Source organism: Ursus maritimus, unplaced genomic scaffold, assembly GCF_017311325.1.
Source record: "Ursus maritimus isolate PB19 unplaced genomic scaffold, ASM1731132v1 scaffold_9, whole genome shotgun sequence".
Classification (NCBI taxonomy): domain Eukaryota; kingdom Metazoa; phylum Chordata; class Mammalia; order Carnivora; family Ursidae; genus Ursus; species Ursus maritimus.
This window is the reverse complement of record NW_024427107.1, coordinates 5,132,798-5,159,243: the sequence shown is the minus strand read 5'-3', so window position 1 is coordinate 5,159,243 and position 26,446 is coordinate 5,132,798. Positions and strand designations below refer to the sequence as shown.

The following is a 26,446-nucleotide window of genomic DNA, read 5'->3' as shown; positions in this document are numbered from 1 at the left end:
ACAAAAAACAATGAAACTGCAATCTAAAAATAACACTAAAGAAAGGCATCAAACCACAATGGAAGAAGGCAAGGAAACAAAAAAGAAACAGAGAGAAACTACAAAAATAGCCAAAAAATTGAACAAAGTGGCAGTAAGTACATACCTATCCATAATTACTTTAAATATAAATGAACTTAATACTCCAATCCAAAGACACAGAGTGGATGAATGGATTAAAAAAATAAGGCCCATCTCTCTTTATATATATGCTGCCTACAAGAGACTTATGTCAGATGTAAGAAAACACACAGACTGAAAGTGAAGTGATAGAAAAAAGTGTTTTATGAAGATGGAAACAAACAAACGAACAAAAAGCTGGGGTAGCTATACTTATTTCAGACAAAATAGACTTAAAAGCAAAGACTGTAATAAAAGATAGTCTGGGCATTACATAATGACAAAAGGGTCAATGAATCAAGAAAATATAACATCTACAAATATTTCTGCATCATACGTAGGAGCACCAAATTATGCAAAGCCGGTATTAACAGACATAATGGCAGAAATCAATGGCAATACAGTAGCAGTAGGGGACTTTAACACCCACTTACATCAATAGATAAGTGATCCAGACAGAAAATCAAGAAGGAAACATTGACACATTAGACCAGATGGACTAAACAGAACATTCTATCCAAAAGCAGCAGAAAACACATTCTTCTCAAGTGCACATGGAACATTCTCCAGGATAGATCATATGTTAGGTCACAAAACAAGTCCAAATAAATTTAAGAAGATTGAAATCATATCAAGCATCTTTTCAAACCACAATGGTGTGAAACTGGAAATCAGTCACAGAAAACAAACTGGGAAAATCACAAATACGTGGAGATTAAACAACATGCTACTGAACTACCAGTGGGTCAAAGAAGAAATCAAAGGAAAAATAAAAAAAATACCTGAGACAAATGAAAATGAAAATGCAACATAACAAAATCTATGGGATGAAGCAAAAGAAGTTTTAAAATGGAAATTCATTACAAAACAGTCCTACCCCAAGAAACAAGAAAAATCTCAAATAAATAATCTAATTTTACATCCAAAATCTCAAATACACAATTTAACTTTACACCAAAAGGAACTCAAGAAAAAGGAAACAAATGAAGCCCAAAGTTAATGAAAAGAAGGAAGGAAATAATAAAGATCAGAGCAGAAATAAATGGAACAAACACCAAAAAGACAATAGAAAAGACCAGTGAACCTGACTGAGAGCTGGTTCTTTGAAAAGATTTTTAAAAAATGACAAACTCTTGGCTAGATTCACTAAGAAAAAAAGAGAGGGCTCAAATAAATAATATCAGAAATGAAAGAAGGAAGTTACAACTGATACCAAAGAAATAACAAAGGATCATAAGGGACTACTATGAACAATTATATGCCAATAAATGACAACCTAGAAGAAATCAATGAACTCTTAGAAACATAAAATCTTCTGAGACTGAATCATGAAGAAATAGAAATTTTGAGTAGATCAATTAAGAAGGATCTTGAAGCAGTAATCAAAAATCTCCCAATGAACAAAAGTCTAGTACCAGACGGCTTCACTGGTAAATTCTACCAAATATTCAAAGAAGACTCACTAGTAATCCTTCCCAAATTATCCAAAACATTAAAGAATAAGGAATATTTCCAAACTCATTTTATAAGGCCAGAATTGCCTGGCTGCAAAGAAGGGGACAAGGACAACACACAAAAAAGAAAATTACAGTCTAATATCCCTGATGAACACAGATGCGAAAATCGTCAACAAATATATTAGCAAACTGAATTCAACAATCCATGAAAAAGATTACATATTGTGATCAAGTGGGATATATTTCAGAGATTCGAGGATGGTTCACCACACACATATAAATCAGTGTGATATACTACATTAACAAAATGAAGGGTAAAAAACTATGATCATTTCAATCAATGCAGAGAAAGCATTTGAAAAATTCAACATACGTTTATGCTAAAAATCCTCAACAAAGCAGGTATAGAAGGAATGTACTTCGAGGCCATATATGATAAATACACAACTAACAGCATACTCAATGGTGAAATACAGAGAGCCTTTCCTTTAAGATCAAGGACAGGGAAAGGTGTCCACTCTCACCACTTTTATTCAACATAGTATTGGAAATCTTAGCCACAGCAACCAAACAAGAAAAAGAAATAAAAAACATCCAGACTGGTAAGGAAGAAGTTAAACTGTCACTATTTTCAGATGATACTATACATAGAAAATATTTCTAAAACCTTCACCAAAAAAACTTAGAACTAATAAATGAATTCAATAAAGTTGCAGGATACAAAATCAATATATAAACATCTGTTTATATAAAAAATTATATAAAAAATTAGTTTTTATACACTAAAAACAAACTATTAGAAAGAGAAATTTTTTAAAAAGATTTTATTTATTTATTTGACAGAGAGAGACACAGCCAGTGAAAGAGGGAACACTAGCATGGGGAGTGGGAGAGGAAGAAGCAGGCTCCCAGCTGAGCAGGGAGACTGATGCAGGACCCGATCCCAGGACCCTGGGATCATGCCCTGGGCTGAAGGCAAACGCTTAATGACTGAGCCACCCAGGCACCCCAGAAAGAGAAATTTTTAAAAAACATTCTTACAATTGCATTGAAAAAATACCTAGGAATAAATTTAACCAAGAAGATGAAACATCTGTATTCTAAAACTACAAGGCATTGATGAAATAAATTGAAGAAGACACAAGTAAATGGAAAGATACTCCATGCTCATGGATTGGAAGAATTAATATTGTTAAAATGTCCATACTACCCAAAGAACTTTACAGATTCAGTGCAATCTCCATCAAAATTCCAATGACATTTTTTGCAGAAATAGAAAAAAAATCCTAAAATTTATATGAAACCACAAAAGATCCTGAATAGCCAAATCAATCTTGATAAAGAAAAACAAACCTGGAAGCTCACACTCCCTGATTTCAAACTATTTTACAAAATTATAGTAATCAAAACAGTATGGTATTGACATAAAAACAGAAACATTGATCTATGGAACAGAGTGGAGAGCCCAGAAAAAATCACCACATATATGGTGGGTTAATTTATGACAAAGGAGGCAATAATATGCAATGGAGAAAGGACAGTCTCTTCAATAAATTGTGTTGAGTAAACTGGACAGCCACATGCAAAAGAATGAAACTGGACCACTATCTTTTATGATACACATATATTCACACTTGAATATAAGACCAAAACCCACAGAACTCCTAGAAGAAAACATAGGCAGCAAGCTCCTTGGCATTGCTCTTGGTGATATTTTTTGGATCTGACTCAAAAGGCAATTGAAGAGAAACCAAAACAAACAAATAGCACTAAATGGCTAAAAAACTTCTCTGCAGTGAAGGAAATAATCCAGAAAACATAAAGGCAACCTACTCAGAGGGAGAAGTTATTTGCAAATCATATATTTTCAAGGAGTTAATATCCAAAATATGTAAAGAACTCATGCAACTCAATAACAACAACAATAACAACAACAAAACAGAAATAATCCGAATAAAAAATGGGCAGAAATCTGAATAGATATGTTTCCAAAGATATATAGTTGGCCAACAGACATAGGAAAGGATGTTCAACATCACTAATCATCAGGGAAATAAAATCAAAAGCACAATGAGATATCATCTCATACCAGTCAGGATGGATATTATCAAAAAGACAAGAAATAACAAGTGTTGGTGAGGATGTGGAGAAAAGGGAACACTTGTGCACTGTTGGTGGGAATATAAATCGGTGGACCCCCTATGGAAAACAGAAAGGAGATTCCTCAAAAATCTAAAAATAGAACTACGATATGATCCAACAATTCCACTTCTGGGTACTTATTTGAAGAAAATAAAAACACTAATTCACAAAGATATATGCACCTTTATGTTCTTTGCAACACTATTCACAATTGCCAAGATATGGAAACAGCCAAAGTATCTATCAATGAATGAATGGATAAAGATGATGTCACACACACATACACACACACACACACACACACACACACACACACACACACACACACACTGGAATACTACTCAGTCATAAAAAAGGATGAAATCTTATATTTGTAACAACATGGATGGACCTTGAAGGTATTATGCTAAGTGAAATAAATCAGATGGAGAAAAACAAATGCCATATGATTTCATCTTGGCAGGGTATCACCTCCAGGGGTAGCATCTCAGCTATGCTTTCAAGAGGCCATTGTATCACTCCATCAGGCCAGCAATTTCTGCGATGTGTGGTAAGTGATTATAACAGTGTAACCAGTTATTTTGTTCCCATAGTCATCTTCCTAACAGGGTCCCTTGGTCCAATGAGATGTATGAGAATTTCTTGTTAGTAGAACAAATGTTCTGTAAACCATCAGATAGTGCTACTACCTGAGGCTCTGAAGGCAAGAAAAGCAAATCCATATCCAGAATATGTGTTAATTCCAGTCAAATTGAATTGCTGCCTCTTCCAGAATAAAAAGGGCCCAGTGGTTAGTTGGTCTCCTCTAGGGAAGGTGTCATATTGGGTGCGTGGCATTTATTTCTTTTGCTGATAGATGGGTCTGTGAGAGTAGCTCAATCAGTCTTAGTGGGAATCCATGTTTTGGGGTTTGTTCAATGCCTCATTTTCTGCCCCTGTGTCTACTCCATTAATGACTCCACTGCAACAGCACATGACAGCTGAAGACAGAAGCTGGCTGACTTCTGACCAGGCCATTCTGTCTGGATGGTGGTTTAATGTTTATTCCTTGGTGTGTGCTCTGTGGTGGGTGTGATCATGCAAGACAAAGGCCTTCATATTTCATCCTTTCATAAGTCCACCCACATGCCTCTTCCTCAGACCTTCTTGTCGCTAATCTTCCAGCTAAACCATTCCTCTCTGTTCCTACCTGACTACCTAAACTATTCACTTTGCCTATGGGTACATATATTTTCTTACCTTGGCAACTTTTCTTTTTATGCAAAGTGGAGGACTAGTTGAATCCCTGCCCTGCCCTGTAGCTCTGCCCATTGGGAAGATTTCTTCCCTCTGTCCCTTTCAGAGCCATTCTTAAGTGGTGACCAGATGCCTATTTTCAAATTGCACTCAGATGCTGAACCAACTCACTTATAAATCAAGTTCATTCTTTTTCTTCCTTTGTATCTGATACCCGGGTTCATCCGTGACAGCTGGGGGTGAAGTACTGCCACCCTAGTGGCGGATGTCATGGAGGTCTATTCATTCATCTTGCTTGTTTCCTCTAGACTTGCTTCAGCCTAATATTGGACCTTTCATCTTATGATGGATTGCTTCTAGGCCTGCTTGACATTATAACTTGGTAGATCTAACAGAAACCAGTTCATGATGGCCAGCTCTGGTCTTGAGGTCAGGGGTTATATTTCTGCTAGAGCTGTTTTTCAAGTAATTTATAACTCTTTGCTTCAATGTCATGGCCTTGCTCCAGAAGCCTGTTGATATGTGTTGTGATTCTTCCATTACATATTGCCATAAACTCCCTAAGTATCTTTTTCTTTTGCCACAGGTACTTCTAAACATACCATAGGCTCTTTTGGGTTTTATGTCCAACTAGCAAAGCTATCTCAGTGTAGCCTGGATCAGCTCTGCGGCCCTTTCAAAGCTTTCCACCCCCCCCATCACTCAATGCATGGGTCCGAATAATATTCCCAAATGTGGAATATACTGTCTGCCAACCTAAAGAGGCTAATATGGCATTGTGCTTGCATCTCAGTGTAGAAAGTATGAGATTCAATAATTTGTCCTTTATTATAAATGCAGACATCCAGAATGCTCCAGTCCACTGAGCCCCTAAAAACTTCACTGAAATGGTGTGCCCCTGAATCTTTGTTGGTTTATCTTATACCCTCTGGAACACAGATGTCTTGCCAAAACTTCCAGAATACTTGCTGTTTCTGATTATCTGTTCTTGTTAATATGATGTCATCAACATAATTTACCAATGTGATATTTTGTGGGATGTCTGGATTACTCAGGCTGCGTCATGATCAAGGGAAGCAGAATGGGCAGTCTTCAGCAAGACTGTAGAGATACACTCTTTTCCTTATTGGAATGCTGGCTGATCTTGGTTCTGCTCTCTGATAGAGATGGGAAAGAACATATTTGGCATGTCAGTAACTGCAAAATACATATTTGAGTCTGTCTTAATCTGCTAAAGCAAAGATTCCATACTTTGGTCTAGCTGCTGTGGTTAGAACTATTATTTGTTTGAGTTTGTGATAGTCTGCTAGTAATCACCAGAAACATTCTTATTAGGGTCTGCAATGGTAAATTTAATGGAAAAATTATAGGGACCACTGACAATACACCCTCTAAGTTTAAGGATGGTGCTAATCTTTACTATTCCTTCTAGAATATAAGATTTTGGATTTACTATTTTGGTGATGGGAAGGAAGAAGTTTTAGAGGATTCCACTATGGTTATCACTTTATTAGCCAAGGAACCAATATATATTTTTGCATTTCTCTGGAGTTGAAAGAGCTGAACACCTCTTCATTTGTGTATCTGTTCTTTTGTAAGTGCCTGCCCACATCATTTGTCCACTTTTAAAATTGTCATTTTTGGGGCACCTGGGTGGCTCAGTCATTAAGCGTCTGCCTTTGGCTCAGGGCATGATCCTGGCATTCTGGGATCGAGCCCCGCATCAGGCTCCTTGGTTGGGAGCCTGATTCTTCCTCTCCCACCCCCCCTGCTTGTGCTCCCTCTCTCACCAGCTGTCTCTCTGTCAAATAAATAAATAAAATCTTTAAATAAATAAATAAACAAACAAAATTGTCATTTTCTTATTTATTTGCAAGAATTCTTTATATATTCTGTATGTACTTTTTAAAAATAAAGATGAACTGCAAGTACCTTCTCCCATTCAGTGGCTTACTTTTTCTACTGTCTTGTTAGTCTTTTAAATCCATAATTCTTCTGGAATTGTTTGTTGTGTATAATATAAGGTAGAAGTCAAAACATTTTTTTTCAGATGGATATCCAGTTGACTCAGTGCCGTTCATTGAAGAAACAACCCTTTTCTCAATGACACCATTGTCAAAAATTGACCATATGTGTGTGAACCTATTTCTGGTACCAATGGATGGAACATTTATTCTGTTTCACTGGTCTATTTGGTTATGCTTGCACCACAGCACCCTATGTCAAATATTATAGGTTTATGATAAACTTTGACATTCAAAACTATAAATCTTTCAACTTTGTTATTTTCTTCAAGATGGTTTATGCTGTTCTTAGTTCTTTTCATTTTCATACAAATTTTAGAATTAAGTTGTTATTTTCTAAAAAAAAATTTCTTGGAATTTTGTTTGAGATTGCATTGAATCTAATATAAATTTGGGGAGAATTGAAATCTTGCAGTAGTGAGTCTTTTATTCCATGCACATCTTATATTTCTTTATTTAGTTCTTTAATTTTCTTTAAACATTTGTGTAAGTTTTATGCATCTTTTGTTAGGTTTATTCCTAAGCATTTTATATTTCTGTGCATTATAAATAGTTTTATTTTTTCTAATTTTTTATTGATGGTTTATAGAAGTTCAAATAAGTTTTAATGGCTTCATCATGTTTTCTTCCTTCTTTTAATATTTTATCTGTAGAATCTTTTGGACTTTCCTTAAATAAAATCATTTCTCTGAAAATAATAATAGTTTAATTTTTTTTCCTTTTTCAATGATTATACATTTGTTTTTTTCTGCCAATCTTCTTAATTCAAATTCATACTTCTTGATTCCTTTCCACAAGTCTCTGGTATTCTTCCTAATTAAAAGAAATCTATAGGAATACCCACTGTGAATATTCCACAGAAATGGAACATGTAAATAATTTCCTTAGGCTCAGAGATTCATAACTTTCATTGCTTTTTCTGTTTTATTCTTTGGGGGAGTGTGCTCAGAGTATATCTATTACTGAATCTGCATTTTAAAATTTGTTACATGTCTTTTTATAACTTGCACTGAGAATTTATTACTATGGAAAATAAACTGTGAAACTGTAGAGCCCAGTGTTTATTGGACAGATTTTGGGGATTCATAGTTCCCTAATTTGTTGTATTCTTTTTTGAAATCTGAAAGGTCAATCATTCGACTTCTAGACTACTTCCAGCACTGAGTCTATCATTAATGTTATCTAATTGTTGTTTTTCTCAATCATTGTATTGAGTAAAATTTCAGCCATATGTTGTCATCAATGGGAATACCATTTTCAGTTTAGACTCTGAGTTTCTTTTTTCTTTTTTTTTTTTTTTTTAAAGATTTAATTTATTTATTCGACAGACATAGAGACAGCCAGTGAGAGAGGGAACACAAGCAGGGGGAGTGGGAGAGGAAGAAGCAGGCTCACAGCAGAGGAGCCTGATGTGGGGCTCGATCCCAGATCGCAGGGATCACGCCCTGAGCCGAAGGCAGACGCTCAACCGCTGTGCCACCCAGGCGCCCCTAGACTCTGAGTTTCTAAATGGAAGCATTTCTCAATTATGTAACCAAAAATTTCTCTCAAGGAAAAATACAGATCCTTAAAGATATTTTAATAAAACCAAAACCACAGATATGAAATATGGTGTTGAAAGGTATTTGGTGCATTGATAAAGTTCCCTCGAGGACTCTGGATGTTTAAAGCAACAGTTTGATGGAATAGAACAATAAATGCAGGGCCGAGTGTATTTTTTCTCTTTCTTTCTCATCTACTAGAAAAATATAGATAATAGAGCTCATTTATTTCCTTAACATTTCAGAGCTCCGCAGATGGGAAAACACAACCCAATGGAAATTATTTCTGGCAACCTTGAGAAGATATGTTAGCATTTTGTGGCATTTCTTTCAGTGACATGTAAAGCATGGCTTTCCCTCATTGCAGTGTCACAGTGAAGTGTCACAATAAAGCCAAAATAGTGTGCCCTCAGGGAAAACTAGGGAAAGGGACCATTTTCCATGCACACACAAAGGGTAATATTTATTATAAAGCCTTTCATTTTAGCTCCAAACGCTTCCTGGGCCATGGCTACTTTGCAATGGAGAAATGCACAGAATGTGAGATTTAAAGCAAATGTTATGTATAAATCTCATGTAATTTATGTAAATATAAATAATATGTAAAAAATTAGAATGTGTTTATCGACATACAAGCATGCATAAATCTGCACAGTGTGCTAGGGAGAGAGTTTGTGATGTGGCATTGTGGCAGCATCAGCCTGGCATTGATGGAGTCCAAGGAGCACTAAACTGGGAGTCAGAACAGTTCTATCTTGACCTATTTTAGCCACTACCAGGACAGATGTTATCTTCTTTATCTACAACATATGATATAGAAATTGTTACCCATATTTGAGGGATAAGGAATTTGGTCTTCCAAAAAAATTCAAGTATTTTTCTCAGATTACATAGATAATATCCCTAAGGAACTTTATATACAGTATCAAATACAATCATTTATTTTAAGCTAAATTTGTACTTTTGATAAAACCTACATATCCCCTTCATCTTTGCACGGTTATTATTTGGACCTAAACACTGAACTTGATTTTTACTACCATTAAGTGTCATCTCATTAGGTTCACTCTGCTATTTCAGACTATGGACATTTGGGGGGTCTTAATTATATTCACAACAAGTTTCCCTTGCTGCAACTCAGTATCATCTCTAGATGTGTTGACTGTCCTATCTATCTGCACCTCAATCATTGGGCAAAGCCCTGTGATAGGCAGCTTCCTTCTAGCTAGAAAGGTGACTCGTTGATCTAGGTATTACTTCACTCAGTTGTCAAATGCATATGGAAATTAGCCAAATTCATTGTTTTAATTTGGCAAATGTAGGAGAGAGAATGAGCTTTGGGGTTCAGTAGACTGAGATTCAAATATCAGCCCCACTGATTACCAGATACATGGTTTTGAGAATGATACTTGTCTTTATAAGTAAATTTGGGTAACAATATTAACAAGACAAAGTTTGTAAGGATCTTTGGGGTTCAGCAGCCTGGAATTCAAATATCCGTCCCACTGATTACCAGGTACATGATTTTGAGAATACTACTTGTCTTTATATAACAATATTAACAAGACAAAGTTTGTAAGGATTTTACAGGTAGTAAATGTTCAGCCTCATTCATCATGCATCAAAGAAAGCAATGATATTTTTCTGACCGACCAGTTCTTTTTAACTAGTCGCCCCCAGGTCTTATTGATCAGTGTTTCCTGGTACTGACAAATCTTTATTTTGATAAACTTTCTTGGTCCCTTTCCCATGGTATGCTTAAATTGGTTTTTAGAGTCCACTCTTCTTCCCTGGTTTAATACCTGAATGATATTTGCCAGGAGCCACTCTTCTTGGTTTGAGATAATAGTTTAGTGGTCTTGTATATTTTCTGAGCATCTTCAATGGAAGTTCAGTTGATTCTGGAGACTTTAACAGTTTGGGGAAGTTCTTAAACTCATCTCACATGCCTAGGAAATGTATCCTTTTTGATATGTTTCTCTGTCCCTCTTCCTTCTGAGGTCAGTCTCCTTGACAAAGACTAGTGTAAAGGTAGTTCTGGTTCTTTATGCCTACTCCTATTATATCATAACCTCATGTTGTAGACTTTTCCCTGACAAACCAGCAGATGTAGGTTGTTTCCACTTTCTACAGTCTCCATATAAAGGCAGGTTTTTGCTCCTATACTCATCTGGTTATATTCTCTTTTGCTCCATCTTCTGTACAGGGTCACTTTAAATTTGGCTCGTGAGAAAGATTTTGCAAAGGCAAATTAGTTTATCTGGGCACTTCACTGTTCTCTTCCTCAGGATAATTTTCAATTATCCACTTTTTAATCTTTTTTTGAGACATTGTAACCTTCTTGGATTATCTCTCCTTCCATATTTTTTTTCCTGGAAGGAATAGCGCTCCCTCTTTCCCCCTCTGAAGTTTTTTAAATCTACTGTTCTAAGTTCAAAAATTCATATATGACTATAATCATTTTTTATGAATGGGCCACCATCTTTGCATTGATATTCCCAAGAGTACAATTTAAGACTTTTGTCTATTTGATAATATTACTGAGTATTCAATCATTTTTTTGTGATAGAGTATCTCAAATACTCTGAGTCTAAAATTCTCTATTCTGGGTCTTTGCTTCTAAATCTCTTGCATTTTTCTTCAAAGGGCATTTAATAAATATCTCTCCCAGACTCACTGTGAGCTAAACCCTCTGGTCTTCCTGGATCTTGTCAAGAGAATGTTTGTCTTAACTTCAGCACATAGAGTGATTTGCATTAATTCTGAGTGAGCTATATGTAGGAAATCTGTTTTGAAAGGGCCGCCCTCAGGAGCATTTCCAAATAAAATCATATGAGGACAGGAGTAAGGATAAACTGTTGTCCATTTTTGTGAAATCCAATCTTATTTCTCCTCCTTTTATTTGTTTGTTCTGTGTGCCAAATGGGTGAGAATCAGAAGGCAGAATGCCAGGTAGCATCTTTTCACCTTTTTAAAAATGTGTGTGTGTGTGTGTGTGTGTGTGTGTCTGTGTGTGTGTGTGTCTGTGTGTCTGTGTGTGTGTGTGTGACTGGAGATGGGTTGATGGAACGTTCCGAGCTTGCCCCTCCTTTTATGCTTTTCTCTTTCAGGTCAAAGCTCAGGATGTGGCATCTCAAGTTTGATATACAACTGTGGCAGAGATAAGCAGTTTGGGTAGCAAACAACTATTTGAAAAACCTTATGATTTATCCATACTGGACACGTTTTTTTTTGTGTCTGGTGGTATATTTTTCACATTAGCTGTTTCTTAGGATTAGCAAACCAGTGCAAATCTTGTTTCATCCCTCCCTGGGTATTTAATGTAGTGCCAAGCAAAGCACAGATTAACATATGCTTACTCAGGATTAAGGATGATTTTTTTTTAAACTCTTCTGATAGGCAATAAAATAGAATCCACACAGTTCAATAGATTCAATGGATGGGCTGTTTTTGTTAGTGCCAACAACTAACCCTAAACCTTTAGTCCCAGTTTCCACAGGCTTTGGGTTATGCTTCATGGAAATCAAATGGCAAGTAGCAGTAAAGTCTTTCTCCATGTTCTTAATTTGCCTCAATGACTACAGTGCTGCTTATGATTGCTCCATGGCGAAGAAGAGGAGAGCTGCAGAGCAGGCTTTGGGCGTCCCAGTCAACAAGAGAAAATCCCTGCTAATGAAGCCCCGACACTACAGCCCAAACCTCGACTGCAGAGAAGAATGTGATGACAGGACCGAGGCAGAGGAGGAAGATAGCCTCCTGGAAGCCAGTGATCGCACTGCCACAGGTAGCAAGTGGGAGTAGCCCAAAATCTGTCTACTCCCTGGCACCAAAGCCTCAGTCTTAACTTTTGTAGAGCGTATAGTCTGTATGGCTGTAGAAGCGAATTCCCATTTGAAAGCAAAATCAAACATGTATTTCACTCAGCATCCATTTACTGAGAGCTGATTTTTTTTTTAAATTAGTAACTGCAGAGAGTCTAAATATAAGCCATAGAGAGTCCTTGCCTGAGTCCCTTTTCAAAGGCACAGAATTGGACTGTGCCTCTTCTTTAGGAAAATAAAAGGTACTAAGCCTTAAAGAATACCTTGACTCCCTAATAGGACCGATGTCTATCCCTGAAAGAACCCTTATATAAAAGGACATATTTAAGGTATCTAACATATGACATATATAAGGTATTTAACATATGACATATATAAACAAAGCATTTACTTTTTTATTTTACAAACATGCAGAGTATTATTTGGCCCCCCAAAATATAATAGGTATTAACAACACAGACTAATGCAGGTGGTCTGTAACCTTAATCTTTTCACCATTTTTAAAATAAATATTTATAGCAATGGACTTAGCAGAAGGGACCTAAAGTTGGCAGCCTAGATCCTTCAGTAGGAAAATGGTGTGTTATAGAAAATGTATCACTGTGCCCATTAGTTCTGAAATAAATAATTTTCAGTTACCTTTAGGCACACAATTTTATTTCATGAATTCGATTCTTCACTCACTCACAAAATGCTGTTTGCATGCTAAGTGATATATAGTTACTATTTTGAAATTTTAGGATGTGTTTCTCCCCAGTTCACAGTTCCTCCTATTAGGTTTATGGTAGTCACAGTGCCTCCAGGAGTTGGACCATCACCAGCCACTTTGTGCTTGAGGATGAAATTGAAGGACATGCAAAATATCTCAAAAATTTATGAAAAAAATTAATGGAAATTGAAAGCTTGGCTGATTAGAAAATGAAATGAGGTGTACATATATTCTATGAAATATGTTTTTTCTGAATGTGACTTTTTAAGGAATCAAAATATACTAAATAGGATGTTATTTGAAAAGCGTGTATTATACAAACCAAAGGCAAAGAGCTCTTAAATCATAAATATCTATTATAGACAGAATTAAAGGAACAGTGCTAGGGATTACTAGAAAAGATGTAAAAGCATACTGAGCGACTAAACACAAATGTCAGGGCACAACCATCAGATCTTCAGTAATCTTGGCTTGCAAGTAGTTTGAGATTCTGTAGTGAAAACAAAGTTGTATACTGATTTGACAGTGTTTAAGCAAATGTCCTGGCTTCTCTGTATTTAGCATATGGCTTAAAGCTTCATCGCTCATCTGTAAATTATAATCATCCTTGACTCATTTTGTTTCCTTGAGCTGGTCAGTTTTTTGTTGATTTATGAAAATTGTAGGTTGAGTCTAGTATTAGGGAAGGTCCTTGAATCGATGTGGTTAGACTTGAGGTATAATTCATCTAGTTGACATTAATTCACTGAGTATTTTTTTAATGGGCATTTTTTATACCAACACATTCTTGTAAGTGCCATGAGGACAAGGACTGTATCTGCCCACTGACTTCATGCCTTTTATGTTAGTTGTGTGATCATCGTTGATGCTTAATATCAACCAAGAAAATATACTGTCAAAATGTACTCAGGGAAACATTCAGTTATAAGCACTGATGGACATCTATTTGCAGGTTCACAAATGTTATCTATTTTTGTATTTAGCACTGGAAGCACTACTAATAATGAATATGCTGAAATTATAGTGGTAGTGGCCATTATTTTTGAATTCTTAATATATTCCAGGCACATAAATTATATCACTTAATCCACCCAACAATGACATGAGGTATGCATGATTATGGTCCCAATTTTACAGATGAGATCATTGAAGACCACTGAGATTTAATGCTTAAGGTAATACAGCTTGTAGGTGTAGAAAAGAAGATAATTAGGACACAATTGAAGGATAAGCAAAATAATTATTTCCCAGCTGACTGTGCTCCATAATCCAATCCTCCCGTGCTCTGACTACCTTCAGAAAGTAGATAGGGCATCGTTTTACAACATCAAATCACAAAGTCACATTTCCAGAAATGATAGGTGACAGAGGCTCCTACCCCAGTTGAAACAGCAAGACTCTAAGTTGTCTTCAGTCCTCTGAGCGGGTTACCCCTCCACCCCAGAAGGAAAGAGAGCATAGAGGCTTTTCACCTGTCGTCTTCTTTCCTCCGGGAACCCTGAGGCCTTTACCTGCCGGTGTGTGCCCAGTTGTGCCTTGAGCAGGCAGCTCAGATGTTGAAGAAGGAGGCAGTGCTCAGGAAGGCTAAGGTCCTGAGCTTGAATCCATTTAATGGCAAAATATATCTCATACCCTCAACTGACTTTCTTTCAAAGAATTGCAGGTAGGCATTAATGGTGATAGAAGAGAATATGGACAAAACCATACAGATACACCGTCTTCACTGGGGCAAACAGAAGACAAGCTTGCAAAGTACTGCCAGGAGGTAGGACAAGCATGTGCTTTCCCAATGCAGACAAGGAAAAGAAGGGTCACCTGGAAGTGAGATTAGCCAAGTGTGTGGGATACTTCCTCATTTTCTAAGCTTACACTCATGACTCAGGGAAATTTGTCACAATTATAGGAGCTCTAGGGGCTGAGATGATCGTTTTAACACATCTTAATCTCAACAAAACACAAATAAGGGATAAAGCACTCTGATTTTAGAACTTTGAAAGATAAATTCATTTTTCTAGGGCTTTTATTCCCAGCAAGATTTACATATTCAAGAGACCTGGAAAACTAATTTATCTATACAAGTAACTTTGATAGTTCCAGAAACAGAACTAAAATCCAATTATAATAAAATCCAGTTATATTAAAGGAGTCAAACTCCAAACTTGTGATTTTCAGAGGAGTTTTTAAAGTTGTTTTGAGGCAGAACAGCTGATGCATAATGTGAGAATCCATTAGCATATACTTTCTAGGATTACCACACTCCTTGGAGTAGAGACTTTGGTTTCAAGCAAATAAGCAAATGTGAACTTTTTCATATCCGGCAAAAACATTTATTTTTTTTACTCCTTGTCGCAGAAGGTGCCCCTCCTCCTGCCCCGCTCTTTGAACTCGTCTCAGGAGGAGAAAGGGGTGTGCTAGGTAAACATCCAACTCTCTGATTGCCCCTGGGGATTGTGCCCTAGGAATTTTCTGACCTACACTGTTGTACTGTGAAACCCGAGGCATGGTTACTCGTTAATTTTTGTCTTGTTATTGCTGTTTATTCATTTTTACATATTTTATTTACAATTTAGGAGTCACCATTTTTTGATTGAAAATCAGCTGACAATTGTATTTCAGTATCTTCCTATAAATTTACCCTTGAAAGTACCCAAACTTGGCAAAATAATAGATTATTAGTATTCTGAACAGTTTCTCCTAAGGGTTGTTGTGTTTTGTAAACAGCAGTCAAGACATATGACCTTCCTAGGTGTGGGATCTGGGGTAGCTTGTTGCAGAGGGATGGGCATAAGGTCAGGAAGCCCTGGCCCTGGGTCTGGATGTCAGCCCTCCCGCCCCCTTGCTGCCACTGGCTAGCTGTGTGATCTTGAGCAAGCCCCCAGCCCCTTAGAAAATCATTTCCCTTCTGTAAAATGGAGCAGAAAGTCCCTTTCCTTTCATTACTGTAAAGATTAAATGCAATAAAGAACTGAATGCCATGCCAGGAATGTACAGTTTATTGTCCTAGGATGTCACTGGATCATCCTCATTTAAAAGATGAGGACCCAGGACTCAGGAGACAGGTCTGCCCCAAGGTCACACAGGCAGGTGGTGCTGGGCCAGCAGTTCGGCCCCAGTCTCTGGATCTCAAACCCATCAAGGTTTCCCCTCAATGTTGTGCATTATGCATGGAAGCTCCAGTGTCTGAAGGCAGCTGATGAGCAGTTCCATAGCATGCGTGGCATGGGTGGTAAACTGGCCGAGCCTCCTTCGCACTATGGACTGTGCCCTCTCTCAGAGATCAGTTTCACTACTTATTATAAACAAAACACAAGCCCCACCTCATTTACATGGACAGTCCCTTGTATCCCCTGCCGTTACTACCCTCTGAATCTGTACCTGGGGAAGAAAGAAGACAGCCGTCATTTACTGAACACCTGTTGTGTGGCACCTGCTTTGCGTGAGCTCCCATGTCAGCTCAGTAGCGTTCCCCACTGTGTGAATGAGGACACAGGGTTCAGAAAAGTCAAGGATGCCTCTGAGGTTTGCACAGACTTGAGCACGGAAACTCAGAATCAAAACCAGATTAGTCGTTTCAATGACAAAGGTACAAAATGAATCACTGGGCCACCAGTGAAAGTAAAAACACACTAACGTAAACGCAGGCAGCCCATTACAAAGCTAAGAGAAATAAGAACCTCGTCACAGATCTGTCAGGTTCAAAAGCTAACTCAACTCTTTTTTTCTTCTGATGACAGTGAAAGCCAGAGAGGGGTGGGTATATGGAAAGTTGGTTTGCAGATTTGCAGAACATCCCTGGAAACCATCGTGCGCGATGCACGTAGGCACCTCTATCGGCAGGACTCCTCTCTTTCTGAAGAATAATTAATAAATATTTTCTTTTAGCATATAACAAACAGTTGAACCAAACAATTATGTAAACTGGAAATGACCCAAAATGCTAGCAGTTGGCAGCAGCACAGTGAAACGCATTGTCGTGCACATGTGCGTTTTTGTCACTCCCGCCTCTCTGGTGATCTGCACTTAATAGGAATATTTTAAACTATGTAGCTAAGCAACAGAGGTAATTGTTGCTTTCTAGAGCTTTTGTTAGCACTCTAACACAGCCCAAATATGCATAATTAGGTATAATGTCTATAAATCATTATTGTACACGTGGGTAGTTAAGTGGAGTGAGAGAATAGTTCAATGAATTGAGCATATTCACTGAAAATGCTTTTTATTTGTTTTCTGTAGTTCATAATACTTTAAAATTATCATAACCCTTTACACTTTCTCCTAATAGCCAACCGTGATATTGAGAAAAACTTCATTTGCATTTTAGACTATGTTTAATATATTATTTAAACCTGGAATTCCTCTGATATGAATTCAGAAGGGAATAGACCATCCTATCAAATATGATGTGCTTGTTTATCCAGCCTCTTTTCTAGGAAGTAAAATGTTAAATTTTTCAGTTTATGTTGAATAGATCCCAACAAAAGACTGCACCCTATAATCAGCATTATTTAAAGGGGCTAGTGTTGTGACTAAATTCTTCCCTTCATCCAAAAATGCTTTTAGTTACTATGGCAATATTTACTTGATCCTGGCAGTCCAGTGTTGATTTAGGGAGATAATTACCAGAAAGGAAGATGATGGAGATGTATTTTTGAGTGTCCTTGTCAGAGACAATGTTTATAAAAAATTAAATGAGACCAAAAAAGGCACATTGTCTTCTGCACAGACACCCTCTCCTGCAGCCATCATACAGGATGGCTGTCCTTTTCTTCCCTCCAAAGATGTTTATTAACACAGAATGCACTTCACTTGGTGTCTTTCACAGTCTTTAAGGGGGCTTATTATTTTGTGTTGCCCATCCCCCACTCTGCCTTCAGAGACACAGAAATGGTCTGCTTCTTCCTTTTCCTTCTTTTTCTTTTCTTTTTTCTTTCTTTCTTTCTTTCTTTCTTTCTTTCTTTCTTTCTTTCTTTCTTTCTTTCTTTCTTTTTCTGGTCTTAGTGAATATAAGGGAATCATTGCTGGGTTGTCTGGCGCATTTCACAGCCACATGTATGTGGGTGCCATACTCCCCAGACCACTGTGCCTACTAAACCAGGGCTGGGTCATTGGCAGATCTGCACCCTGAATTGCACCCTTAATTGGTGTGTTTGCATTGGGACAGGCTTGGGTAGGCTATATATATATATATATATATATATATACACATATATATATATATACACACACACACGCCCACATACATGTGTGTATATATATGCATATATATGTATACATATGTATACATACATACATATACATATGACTATACACACATACTATCACTGCAGCTGGGCCACTGCCAAGAGTGAAGGGGATGACACTGACAACTGGAATGGTACAGATCCAGTGGACTGTCCTGGACAGACTGGCACATGGAGACTTGTTCTCAGTCCCAGGGCTCTTTGACTGTCAAGACTCCAGTTGGCCCGCTACTGAAAACAATTAGTTAATGTTCCACACACTCACTCCATCTCCACCTCTCGTCTCATTGTCTTCTTACGCAAATGCATGCAAGCACCAGGCCAGAAAATGTGTATTTTACATATTTGATCACACTGAAGAGCCTGGGTGGCTCAGTTGGTTAAGCTTCCGACTTTCTGATTTCAGCTCAGGTCATGATCTCAGGGTTGTGAGATCGAGCCCCACGTTGGGCTCTGTGCTCAGCACAGAGTCTGCTGGAGATTCTCTCCCTCTGCTCTCAATCTGTCTCCCTCTCTCTCAGTCTCTCTCTCTCAAATAAATAAATAGATAATCCTCTTAAAAAAAAAGATATTTGATCATGCTAATTCTCCCATTTATTTGATTTTCCCCTGGCATGGAATTTCTGTGTGACAGTTCTGAAAGTTAACAGGAAGCCTTGAAAGCTTCAGAACTCTTTTGGTTATCATCTGTATGTGGATGTATTTTGTCTTTTAGCTAACATTCCATAAAATCTGAAAGTATGTTTGAGACACTGTGGAGGTAGTGAACATAAACCAAATAAGCTTTGAAAATACATTGCCATGCCAGCAGAGAAATCTGATGAATGTTTCCTTTATAATGTGTAGTATTATGCATATTTGATTTCCTTCTGGTTGGCTGAATTTGCAAATATAAAAGGTACAGTAACAGCAATTTCACATTCAGCACTCTGTTATTGGTAAGTATCTATTTCAGTACCCTGGAAACAATTAGCTCGTAATATGCTGAAAATTCTACTAGCTCACTTTTTTAAAATGCAATTCTCAGATTATTAAGGTCTGTTTTGTTTTGTTTCATATTCATTCATATATATTTTTCTCTTTGATGTTTATAAAATTGATAGAGACACATATTCCCATATTGTACTTATTGTCTGTGTGTATATATACATATACACATATCATATGTATACATATACATATATACATATACATATATATATCATTTACATATTGGTGCAATTTTCTTAAAATATTTTTTGCTGTTATTTTTTAAATGTTGGCTTTCTTTTTCTATAGAAGAAATCGTGATAAAACCTATGGATGAGAACCTCCATTCAACTGCACAAGAAAACTCCAATGGGAAGGAAGACAGATACGGCTGCTATCAAGAGCTTGTGGTCAAATCTTTAATGCACTTGGGGAAATTTGAAAAAAATGTGTCTGTTCAGACCATAAGTGATAATTTAAATGACAGTGGCATCCAGTCTCTAAAAGCAGAGAGTGATGAAGCTGATGAGTGCTTTATGATTCATTCTGATGATGGAAAAGAAAAAATCGATGATTCCCAGCTTCAGTTCTGCTCCTCAGATGACAGTGAAAGTAACTCTGAAAGTGCAGAGAATGGTTGGGACAGTGGCTCCAACTTCTCAGAAGAAACCAAACCACACAGGGTCCCAAAGTATATTTTAGTGGATAATAGAAAAGACCTATTGGAAGTTCCTGAAATAAAAACTGAAGGTGACAAGTTTATCTCTTGTGAAAACATGTGTGATTCTGAAACAGAAAGGAGAGACCCACAGAATGCTCACAAGGAACGGCTGGATGGCAAAGCCCAGCCCTCATTTGCTGGGATGGAGGAAGATGATAACCAGTGCGTAGCAGCCATGACAGAAGAGTCTGTTGACCTGGAGAAAGCGAAGGGGAACTTGAGTTTGCTGGAGCAAGCAATTGCTCTCCAGGCTGAGCGTGGTTGTGTTTTCCATAACACCTACAAAGAGTTGGACAGGTTTCTACTGGAGCACCTTGCTGGGGAAAGGAGGCAAACCAAAGTTATTGACATGGGTGGAAGACAAATCTTTAACAATAAACGTAAGACACATTTTTTGCATTTATTTTAGGAATAAAATTGCTTTCAGGGTTGGAAGAAAAATTAGTAAGATTTGATTACCACTTCCAGATAGCTTTTGACAACTTGATGCAACTTAAAAACCAATTCATATTATAAAATAAACAATTTCTTTTTTTTTTCTCTCTCTCTCTCTCTGCTCTGTAGATTGTTCTCAGATCAAGCTTGGTCAGTTTTGCAATGTTTTTACATATGAAAAAAAGAATCATTGCCTCTTTTTCTCTTAATTTGACAGCTTTTTAAAAATATATAGTACTTGTACAGTACTATATTAGACATGTTAGAGGTACATTAGTACTTTTTGGATTTTAAATCATTTTATTAATCAAATCAATTCCAGAAATTTAATTTTTCTTTCTTACTTTCTTTCTGGGATCATCTGACTCCTTTGGAGCTTCAAAATAATGTTGACCTACTGGCAAGTCAGGCAGGATGCTGTGATATTTCTTAATATAAAACTGGATGTTAATGCTTTTATAAACCCATGCTTTTACCAGGTTTCTAACTCAGGGCCACAAATATCTGGGCCAGACATGAATAAGAAGAATAAATGTGCTTGGAGGAGACCTTAAAGTGTTCCTCAACTTTAGGGAAATTGTGTCCCATCTCGCATAAAGCTACTCCTCCCCCCACCCTGAGTCTTACACCAGATGGGCCTGGTGATAATTCCCAAATGGTGGTTCTCAAGTGCCTAGAAGGCTTGTTTAAGAGGGGTATTTCCAGGATCCAATAAGACTTACTGCTACAGAACTTGCATTTTTTAAGCGTGTTTTTCAGATGATTCTTGCATACCTTAAAATCTAAGAACCATAGATTTAGAAATATCTTAGAGAAAATCAAGGTCATGGCCTCAGGGAGCTTACAAGAATAATATGTTAGCTATGGTTTGGATGATTTGTTTGCTGAGATTTATGCAGAAATGAACTGTATATTTTGTCATTTGGGGTCGATTTTAGTACTCACCTGCAATCTTGTCAATTATTGTCTTGCAGCTCAGAGCTGAGAAAACAAAAAAAAGAATAAAATAATCTCATGTAGTGAGGAGTAAGATAATAATACTATGCAAACATACTGCGAGGGCTGGGATCAGGACAGAATATCAATGAGCAGTGTGTGGTTTGGGACAGGATCCACTACTAGCTCTGTGCACTCCAGTAATATGCAACTTGCTGACCTTACCTGTATTTATTTTTTATGGACTACAAAACCAAAAATAAGATAAAATTGGTTTCAAATTCCAAAAAGTCATAATTTACCATCTACTATATTTCATTCATTCTAAGATACAGAGTTTTCCCATTTTAACACCTCTGAAATCAGAAGGGTATGCCATAATTTAATTTTCAATAATTTTTTTTCTTTCTTGCTAATATACCAAATGATGTTCCATGTTACAATTGATGATATCTTCCAGCCAATGAAATTCAGCGTTTGAAGAAACTTTAATTATTTGTGCCATAGCTTTAAATATTTGACAATCCTTTGGTCATTTTTATAGAACTTAAAAATTTTTGTTTTCAAAAACCGGCAAGGCAGTAGAATCTGTGTTTGTAAACATGGGTCATATAAGATTTAGAGGATTACGAATGAGGCTGGCTAACTCAACAATACATCCTATTGTGTGAGGCATGGTCCTGCTTTGTGATATTCAAAGCCTATGCGAGAAGATCCAGACCAGACTGGTATGAAACAGGCAAATAGAAGTAAAGCCCATAATGCATGGGAACTATAGGCTTCATCTAGAGGATACTTGCAGAATCCAAATTAGGTATTCTTTTTCCTGTTCCTTGTTCCAGATGTGGGAACCAGGGGCTTATGAGGGGCTTCTTCCTCTGGTGTGCATTCCATGCTCCTAGGTCAGTTCTCGTACCGACTGGCATTCATACTCTCCACAATACCATCCTAATTTCCCATATACCTTGGGCATGTGACCCCGCTGTTAAAGGGGAGAGCACTAGCATTTTAAAATATCGTTTTACCCAAGCCTTCAGATGAGTCAGTAATTCTAAAAAAAAAAAAAAAAGTTTGACTATCTTGTTTCTACTAACCATTTAGTGAGACTTTTGGTCACAGCGTGTATGGAGTCCTCATAAGAATTTATTGTACAGCCAAAGATACTTTTAGAGCGAAGGGGAGTGCAATGAACAACCAAAGAAGTGTATCAGGTGCGAATAAGACAGTCCCAGGCATACCGGCATGGAAGGTCACCAGAGTATAAGGTCACCCTTATTATGCAGCATTCAGCAAAGAAAATAAAAGGAGAAGAAGAGCCAGGCCTCAGAGTCACCTGAGAGCTCAAGCTCTGGCTTCTTATCATGCAAACAGGTTCTACCCCACAGAGCATTTCATGGCATCTGTCTCACCCAGCAGAGGAGGCTCACAGACAAACGTGCATGATGGACTGTCAGTGGACCACACCTGGTCAGGTGCCAGCCCTGCCTTATCTCCCACACCCTCTCTGGCTTCTTACAGCAAATAATGTGGCAAGGAGGGGAGCTGCGCGGCGCCAAACCTTTCAATGTGGTTTAGAAATGTGGCCTCACCTGGACCAGGTCCAAGGGAGGAAGGGCATCAAAATCCACACTGCTTCTCCTCTTTTCTAATTCCCTCTCGTATACAGTGTCAACACCCCTCATGCTACTTGAATCAAACTTCAAGGATTTTCGGCTCTCCATCTATAGATACTATAGGCCTAAAACAACTTCAAATTTGGCAACATTTTTGGATTAAGTAAAACATGTAGCCATAAAATCGTAGAACATGTCACAACTCTTTGTTTCTTGCAAAAGACAGAACAGTCTCAACACCATGGCATTTAAATCCCGTCTCTCATGAAACATAAATGTCTGCTACTCAGGGCATACCTATCTTTGGGCTGTTCATTTCTCACTTTGATTTCCAGTTTTCTCTCCGCCGACCCTCCCTCCCAGGCAGTGTGTGCCTAACCTGAAGGATCCTTGGCTCCTCCCCCTTTACTGAAAGCATGCCCCCAAATAATTGCATTACATACACCCTGCTGTGCCCATCTGCCCAGGACTGTTTATAATCCAACAACTGGGGTGGCATGGTATCACAGAGGCATGTCTGCTCCTCGCAATATTCCACCCTGGAGACGGCTGTCGCAGTCCGCGACATTGCTGTGCTCGCGGTACCACGCTTGGAGCTGAGCATATGGGCCCTCCGCATCCTCACGCGGCAGGACTCTGCCCCCTAGTCCACCGCCGGCAGCTTTCCTAAGGCAGGATCACACAGATTATTTATTTTCGCTCTCAGCATCAAGTGGATTCATTATTCGTGATACTTCGTGTTCTGAGAAGCCTGCGGCCAGCCTCCATTCCACACTGGTCCTTTCTCTGAGGCTCCCGTGCCCGTTGTGATTCTGGTTCCTCTAAACACCGGCGACGCTGAGTGACAGGCTTGCCCCGGTGATCGGTATATCATGCCAGGCACAAGTTAGGGGGGTGATTTGGCTCCAAAAATGCATTTCTGTTTTATCTACTAAATGAGTCACAAATATGAAAATGTCTACGGAAGGCCTCTTCTGTGTTAGCTCTAACCCCACCAATATTCATGGTAATGCTCATTTATTTTAGATATTTATATAGCCTTTTATCTAACCCTCAGCAAAGCGTGCACTGGAAGATTGAAACCCCCAGCTCGTCTTCTGCCCTTCCCCTCTAAGCCGATGTCCCATGGCAGCCTGACAAGCGGTGTTACACGGTGTCCCTTCTCTCCGCCCCGTGGTACCTGTGGTCTCCTCCAGCACCCCAATGTTCTTGGTGGCCCAGACCACTCAAGGCCGTTCCGACCCTGTATTTCCATTTCTCCTAGAACGTTTCCTTGCCAGGCCATCTTCCTATAGCCTGAGTTTTCAGTTTCTGCAGTCAGAGTAAAATGAGAGCTGTTTCTCCATAGCTGCTCTGTACTGGCCCAAGGGGGCAAAGCATTGGGGTTGGGGGATCTGGGGCCTCTGCAGCACTGCTGATTGCTTGGGCGTGGCCCAAGACGGCATTGCTGACTCCCTTCCTAAGTCTGGCCAGAGTGGGCTCTGCATGTGTGTGGGAGCAGGCACTTGGACCCGGAACCTTAGGGCCACGTGAGGCCAGGGACCCGCAGGGACAAGACCAGAGCAGCCCTTCTCAGAAATGGTGGCTTCTTTGTTTTATCATTTTGAATCTGGCTTTTTTGAGACCCTTTCAATAAGAGATAGTTTTGGTTTAAAAACATTCTTTCTTCTTTCTCACGTTTTTTTTTTTTCCCCTTTTCGGGAGCTTATGCATCTCTGCCTCTGGCGGAGGGTTCATTTTTCATAATGAGACTCTAACTACAGTATGTGACATGACAACTTAAAACCATCTCTGCATTTTAACACTCCCTTGCCCTGTGTCAGCCTTTGCTTCAAAAACCAAGAAAATTGAAAACATTTTTTATGCTTCCACAGGTCTTAGTTGAGGGTCTTATTCAAGGCAACGTGAGAAGAATGTTTTTGCTGTAGAAACTGAGCGAAGTGAGAATGTCACCCTGCAAGGCCACTCTGGTGAATGGGGATGGAAAGAAGAAGAGCCAAATGAATCTCTTGATTTAATTTCTCTGTAGATTCACCGCGGCCTGAGAAGAGGGAGACCAAGTGCCCTATCCCCGGGTGCGATGGCACAGGACATGTGACAGGACTCTACCCCCACCATCGCAGCCTTTCGGGTTGCCCCCACAAAGTGCGGGTTCCCCTGGAAAGTGAGTACGACTTATCCCTAAAACCAGTAGGCTTCTTTTTATATGCACCACAACAGCATGATCTTCTTATCGTCTTTCTCCTCCAATGTGGAATTTGGAATGGAAGTATAAAGTTTCCTTTCTGTGTCAAGATAATTTCCATCTAGCTGGGTGTTTAAAGTCAGTATATTAATAGAAAAGTTGGAGTACAGTTAGGCCAATAGATCAGGAGACAAAGGACATTGAGATGGGAATTTGTTACAGTTCCTGAGAGAAGGGGGCGTGCCACGCCAGGCAGGGCCACACAGGCGGGCACCAGGGTCATCATGGGCCAGGGGAGGGGGGCATCTTATGGTTTCTGTGGGAAGGAGCAGAGTAAGCAGGCTTAGGACTGGCTAGTTTGAATTCTCTCAGTAGGCTACAAAGCTTCAGAGTCGTCTATTGGTGTCTGATAGCTGGCAGGTGGAGAGTGTGAGTGTAATGAAGAAGGCAGTTGGGCATGGGCTCACAATTGGTTGATTTGCCTTTGAAAGCTGTTTGAAAGGGCAGTCTCTTCAGGGTTTGCAAGGCCCCAGATGACAAAGCATCAGAATACAGAAAATAAAAGGCATGGTTAATACACTGTGGATTGCACAGTCCTTTCTCACCCAGAGGTGTGGCTGCCTTAAGCTCAGGAGCAGTCTTAGCCTAAGTGCATCATCTAAATATAAGAAGTGCACCCCAGGGGCACCTGGGTGGCTCAGTTGTTTAAGCATCCGACTGTTGATCTTAGCTCAGATCTTGATCTCAGGGTTCTGAGTTCAACCCACGAGCTGGGCTCCACACTGGGCATGGAGTCGTCTTAAAAAAAAAATGTGTGCATCACATCACTAGTGTCCTCCCAACTCCTCATCTCCCCATTCCTTGTAAGAACTTGTGATGCCTGCCATGTCTCCCCAGGGCATCCTACAGTAGCACGGAGCCCTGGGCAAGAGCAAACATTTGTGGCTTCTCTACCCTCAGCCCTGTTGTGAGCTAGGAAACTGGAGGAAAAGGAAAGGGCTGCCTTCTAAGTTTTGAAGTATCAATGTGCTACATCCTCTACTTTTTTAACCTATGTATTGAAACACCTTTGGGTCATACAAACCACAGTGGTGTGAATGCCTCAGCATTACCCTTCTCGAAAGCACAGTTTTGCAAATCGGTGAGTCCAATCTGTTCAGCACTGCCGCAGTAGATTAGAAGTTCCTCAAAGTGAATACCTGGTCGTTCACTCAACCATGCTTTTTCATCAATAACTGAATGGCAGTGAGGCTGGGTA

The 26,446-nt window shown here is 38.8% G+C and overlaps 1 protein-coding gene across 1 annotated transcript in view; it reads left to right on the top strand.

Annotated features, from left to right (window-relative positions):
• ST18 (ST18 C2H2C-type zinc finger transcription factor) overlaps window positions 1-26,446 on the top strand; it is a 105,945-nt gene that overhangs the window by 29,575 nt on the left and 49,924 nt on the right. Inside the window, exons 4-7 of the mRNA XM_040626145.1 lie at window positions 12,144-12,343; window positions 19,608-19,989; window positions 20,077-20,399; window positions 25,033-25,167. Of these exons, the coding sequence (XP_040482079.1) occupies window positions 12,144-12,343; window positions 19,608-19,989; window positions 20,077-20,399; window positions 25,033-25,167 (1,040 nt within the window). The remainder of the gene's footprint in view (window positions 1-12,143; window positions 12,344-19,607; window positions 19,990-20,076; window positions 20,400-25,032; window positions 25,168-26,446) is intronic.